This window comes from Poeciliopsis prolifica, unplaced genomic scaffold (assembly GCF_027474105.1).
Source record: "Poeciliopsis prolifica strain line A6 unplaced genomic scaffold, Auburn_PproV2 SCAFFOLD019, whole genome shotgun sequence".
In the NCBI taxonomy this organism is placed as follows: domain Eukaryota; kingdom Metazoa; phylum Chordata; class Actinopteri; order Cyprinodontiformes; family Poeciliidae; genus Poeciliopsis; species Poeciliopsis prolifica.
Window position 1 is genome coordinate 9,855,515 of NW_026562394.1, and position 6,000 is coordinate 9,861,514.

The window sequence follows — 6,000 nt, forward strand, 5'->3', positions numbered from 1 at the left end:
TGTCCTGTCTGTCTCTGTGTTGCCCTGCGACAGACTGGCGACCTCTCCAGGGTGAACCCAGAGCTGAACCTCCTGACCCCACTAGGGACAATGGATGGATGGATGCTCATCAGTGAAAACCGATAGCTAATATCTGTGGTTATCTTTATTTCGGCTCTTAAAGATGCAGCCAATCTGTGTTTGCCTTGGTTTTCCTTCATTCTATCTGTTTCCTTCCCATCAGTCAGCCATGCCTCGCTGTATCCTCACTCCTCGTTCTATGGATGGTTCTGATTTTACTGCAACACACCCACTTTGAAGTTGACCGGTTTCTCTTAACACGAGACAGGCGTCTCCTGTCTTCGGCTGGACGTCCTGCCTGTGAACCCGGTCAGGACCACCTCAGCAGGGTGTCTGCGGGGGTCAGGCTCGGGGTCCGTTTGACAAGCCGTCATGTGTTTGGTAGTAAAAGCGTCCGTCAGACGGTCGACCAGCCGACCCTGAAAGCGTGCGCCCTCGACACCGACGTCTGGAAGCTACTCTTCCTCGGTGGATGTCAGGTGACAGGAGACTTATCTGTTATGACAGGACGTCCAACTGAACAAGCAGAGACCTGTCCTCAAGCCTTTTAACCAACACATGTGCGTGTGTAACGTGGCATGGAGTCACATTGAAGGCAGCACTTAAGTAGACCAGAGAATTGTGCATGGCCTTGGCTATTAGAAGAGCCAGTGAGGCCCCCATTTAGATAGATTTATGACTCCAGTCTGGGGTCTGGGCGGGGTGTCCCACATCTCCAGCCTGTTATCTGTTTTGGAAGAAAATATCTGACATACTTTGGAGGACGCCTGCTGCGCTCTTCCAGTCAAGAGAACATGAGTGAAGCCTTGGAGGCTGCAAAAATGCTTTCTGAATGTTGTAAAGTGGAGTGATTTACAAAGAGCTGCAGATGCCCCCTGGATTAGAAGCAAAGTAGTCGAGGTGCTGATAACTATCAGCTCTCTGGAAATCTCTCTTTCTTCTGCCACCTGGGTTCCTTGATGAAACTTTCAGTGCCTTACGAAGGTATTCTCACCTGAAAAAAATCAAGCTCCTCCACCTCCTCCTAATGCTACAGTTGCGGTATGAAGAAGTACTCAGCTCCCGGTCAGAAACAACCAATCAGAGCCAAGACTTTTTATCCACTGTCAGCGGTGGCTATGCTAGCTAGCATTAGCATTCTTGACAGAGTCTGCTGTTGGTAGAGCCACGGAAAGGCATGAGCAGCATTTACAGGAATGATTGACAACGCTAAGACCCTCCCACTGGCTCTGATTGGTTGTTTCTTAGTACTGTATTTCTGCACTGGGAGAACGCAGAGATTATCTTTCTTACACTGTCGAGACATTTGGATAATTTTAACAAAAATGTGAAAAAACATTTTGTTTTTTATGAGTTGTACTGCAGCTTTAAACAGAAATCAAAATACTCCAGCAAAAATAGAACAATGTGTCATCAGCAGCTCTTTATTGAAGCAGTGGGGTTAGCCATGCAAAAAACATAAAACCAATGTTATGGAAATAGGTTGAACTTGTTCTATTTATGACTGACTTTTCTCTGCCCAGACACACAAAGAATCTCCGACTTGCCTCAAAGTCAGGTTGACATCAAAGTAGATGCTATTTAGGGGTGTTGGAGTAAAGGGGGCTGAATGTGTTGGGCTAGGATGTAGATACTTAAGTACTGGACTGCATTTGGACTTTTCATCCATAGAAGCATTATTCCCATGGTTTTATCTTATTTTCTTGTTCGTTTCCCCGTTTGTGTCTTTGCTCTTTACAGCGACCGACATCACGTCTCCAGCTCGATTCCAGTGCCCTCCAAGTCGCAGCTGGGTGTGTCCGCCGCCTCAGAAACGGGCTACTCTCACCACAACAGTTCTCCGGACCGAGGCCCGAGGAAGAGGGCGAGCTCGGAGGCCGAGGCACAGCTCAAGTACAAGCCAGCGCCTTCCCCAAACAACAAGGCAGCCGCAGGGGAAGAGAGGCCTCCAGCTAACCTGACGCCACCTTCACCGGCACCAAAACATGTGTCCTTGTCGCTTGGTGCCAGCACGGCCTCTCCTCACCTCAACAGACGTGCCGAGGAGGAGGATGGGGAGCAGGGCGGGCACACGGAGGTAGAGGAGAAAAATAAAACCGCTGGCGTAGAGAGGGAAGCGGATAAACAAAAAGAATCTGAAGAGCAGCCGGGCAGCAGCGCAGGGGCATCCAGTTCCTCCGCAGTGCAGGAAGTTGGAGAGGAAAATGTTTCCACTAACCATACAGGCGCAATGAACGGCTCCCTGGCGACAGGTCAGGCGCCGTTAGGCCTCGTCCCGGAGCTGCACTGCTCCGTGGAGCAAGCTGAGGAGATCATGGGCACAGAGGCCACAGGGCTGGGGGTGGGGTTGGGCTTAGGGGTGGGGTTGGGGTTAACAGAGGAGGCCCGGCTGGAAAACTACCACTGCATTCCCGTGGACCACGCGGTAGCCGTGGAGTGCGACGAACAGGTGCTGGGCGAGCTGGACGTGGCAGGCTTTGAGGAGTTCAACAGGCGCATCTATGCACTAAACGAGAACATGTCCAGCTTCCGCCGGCCGCGCAAGAACTCTGACAAATGAGATTTGGGGGGCAGGAGGCCAGAGGGAGTCTTGGTAAAACTTGCACATCGTCTGAAGAGATACAAGGCAGGGAGATGAACTGAAAAGACTGGAGTGTGGCTCTGAGCAGCAGCTGTTCTGATGAACCGATTTGCACTTATTAATGACATTTCCCCCAGCAATCTTTCCAGTTAGAAAAGTCAAATGAAAGTCCTGGGACAGAAAGTGTTTTTGTTTTGATTCCAGCAGCTATACGTCTTTAAAAAAAAAAAAAAGGCCGAAACAGCTCATTTGGTGTTTTAACTTACTAAGTTTGACATCAGTTTTTGAATTCAAGAATCACGTGAGACATTAGGTGGGACCACTCAGGTGACATTTTTACTTTCCAGTAGAGACAGAATATATTCACTTTCAGTTTGGTTGGCTCTGACTGCTGCCAGTTGGACCATTACTAACGTGACCCAAACTCTTCAGTGTGGAAGTTCCTGCTGTCAGAAGAAGATTAAAAGTTTGCTAGATTTAGTGTCATTGAGGCGTTTAAGACGAAGTCGGGAGAAGCAGATTTAAGTTTTGAAAGAAATCTGATTTTTCGATGACATGTTGGAGGATGTCGAAATAGATGCAAATATTTTAGGACACTTGAAATAAGACACACCCAACATACAGTTAACTTTTTAACAAGGTATAGGAGCTTGTTTTAAGTAATACCTCAATATTGGAAATTAAAAAAAAGTACTCCCTCCACTGATACTAGTTCACTTGCACCAAGACATTTTCCAATGTTATAAATGAATTAATATGCTGGTAGTCCTTTTTTTATCCATATTAATGAATTATTTACTTCAAACAAGCTGCTATATCTTGCTGAACAGTTACTCCTTCATTAGTTTTGATTTATTTTAAGTGTACCAACATATTTGCACTAGAAACTAGACCAAAAATAAGACAAAAGTCTTATTGAAAAGAAAAGTAAGACGACGTGTTTTTGCAGTGCTGGGGTTGACTCAGGCTGCAAGAGAGAGAGAGAGCAAGACTTACAGCAGATAACAGGAAGGCTGAGTGTAAAATACTACTTTCGGAACTCTCTCAGGTCAGGAATAAACCGAGTCATCCTAATGGTGTTTCAAATGTCAGCCCAGTAGGTTGGACGCTTTCTATTGTAGATCTGAGTGTTACTAGCGAGGCCAGCCTTACAAAAACCTGAAATTGGAAATTGACCACAGTCGTCTTATCGGTGTATCTTTACTGGCTGTTATTATCATTACAACCCTTTACAACCTCAGTTCAAAATCCATTTTCCACTGCAGCCCGAGAGCATCTTCAGCACATTGTCTTCATTCCCAGCTTACTGTCCCAGCACTTCCACCGCTGACAAACATGATGATTTCAGGGTGCATGTCACTGGATGTGTGCAGCAGGGAGCTTTTGGACTCTGATATAAGTGAGCGTCAGACAGTCATCAGCATGCAGACAGTCACATGTACGCAGGCAGGACTCTCCCACCAATGAGCTGAGAGCACAGCAGGATTTTTGCCGTTGCACAGTGAGGTGGGAGCTGCGACTGGTCTCCGCCCGCCGACGGGACGCGCTGCACACATTCAGTTTTCCTTCAGGCTTTAAATTTCACAGGTGGACGATGGGACCTCACAGCGAATGGCAGGGAAACGGTGCAATTGATTATTTCTTTCATCCACCTTTGTGTCTATTCCTTTGTTGTTGATTTATTTCACAAACTCTCCGATTAAAAACTCCATTCTTGACATCCGGTCCGCCGATGTTTACATTCAGTTGATTCAATGTAATTCTGTGTTCTGGAATGTCCCTCTCAGGCTCCTGTCTGTTTTTGTTTTTTGTTACAAAATCCTGCTGTCTGTGATTGAGTCCTGTGTCTCCCTGTTCTGAATGCTTACCTGCACTGGTATTCAATTATTGCTTTATTTATGTCTCTACAAATATATGTGAAATGTAAACCGATGCATAAACTTATTTCCTGATAGTATTGAATGTCGCAGATGAAAATTGTTAACTCCTCAGACCGATATCCGATGTCGGTTGCTGGACTGAATGATCTGCCACGACAAAGACGGACCCGCCGCCTTCAGCCCACGAAGAGTTTTAGATCCTGTAAGGTGGCGACTGGAAGACGTTGCATTGAGAGAGAAAAAGGAACAATGTTATATCATTTCCATAAACTGCTACACAGTTAAACAAATGTACATATTCTTTTGTATGGAGAATTTCTTTTGGTTATTAAAGACTTTCTGTTCAACGGCATGGGTGTATTTATCCCCCCTTTAAGAGTTGTCTGACTGGATTTGTGTGTGTGTGTGTGTGTGTGTGTGTGTGTGTGTGTGTGTGGTGTGTGTGTGTGTGTGTGTGTGTGTGTGTGTGTGTGTGTGTGTGTGTGTGTGTGTGTGGTCTTACATCATTTTGTAGGTAAAATGATGTAACAATAGCTAAATATGTTAATTCACCAATTGGCTTTTAGAAGTTTAGTTGCCCTGCTGAAAATGCAGTTTATGCCACTTTTAACTTGTGGGGTTTTTCTGCCAAACCTTCCAAACCCAACAAAATGTTTAAATGTTTTAGTGTCTGATGATCATTCAAAATCAGGAATCCTGGTATTTACGCAAAAAACTAAAACAGAAGAGCTGATCTTTAATACATCTTATTGTGATGGACTGGAGATCTGTTCAGGGTGTACCCTGTCGCTATCACTTATTTTTTTCTTTTTTGCTTTTCTAAAACGGGCAAATGTATGTTTTTTTTTTAAGCGTTGCCTTTCAAAAAGAAAAAAAAAATATTGGTCCTACCCTCTGTAATTTCACATTTCCAAACAGCTGAACTTGTCTTCATCGAGCCGGTCGGGTTAAAGTTACATTTGAAGCCGCTTTGTGTGTGCACAGCGTCTAGCCTCTAATCAGAAACGTCACTTTCCTACCAACACTGACTCAACTAACGAACTACCTTTGACTTTGATCGATGTGTTTATTGGAAGTTCAGCCTCATTTCATACTTCTCGTCGTTTGAGGACAGGTGCGCGCTCCTATAAATCAGGATCAGATCTTTGGTGCAGACCAGCAGTCATCCACTGCTGGTCTGTCTTAATTTGAAAACATCCTGTGTGAAAAATACGACGCCCTCGGCTGAAGGCCGGAACCGTTTGTTTCTTACTTTTCCGTGCCTTAAAGTATTGCAGTTGTCAAGCTTTTGGGCTTGAGGAATACTTTAAACTCTTTCTCTCCCAGTTATTCCCATAGTGGCCGTTTCTTTTGGTCTCTGCACTTTAGTCTGATATTTTTGTTCCATTTATCCAAATGGAAAAAAAAGTTGTTTTAGGGCAGCACAGCAGGGTTGCTCTGAACTAACTCACCCAGCTTCCTCTTGCCTGGAGGCTGCTG

General features: G+C 45.3%; 1 protein-coding gene across 1 annotated transcript in view; it reads left to right on the top strand.

The window, feature by feature from the left end:
• The window catches only part of uvrag (UV radiation resistance associated gene), a 103,352-nt gene extending 98,484 nt beyond the window's left edge, over positions 1-4,868 (top strand). The window contains exon 15 of the mRNA XM_055043934.1: positions 1,801-4,868. Coding sequence (XP_054899909.1) covers positions 1,801-2,620 — 820 coding nt within the window. The 3' untranslated portion in view covers positions 2,621-4,868. The remainder of the gene's footprint in view (positions 1-1,800) is intronic.
• The last annotated feature ends 1,132 nt before the right edge of the window (positions 4,869-6,000 follow it).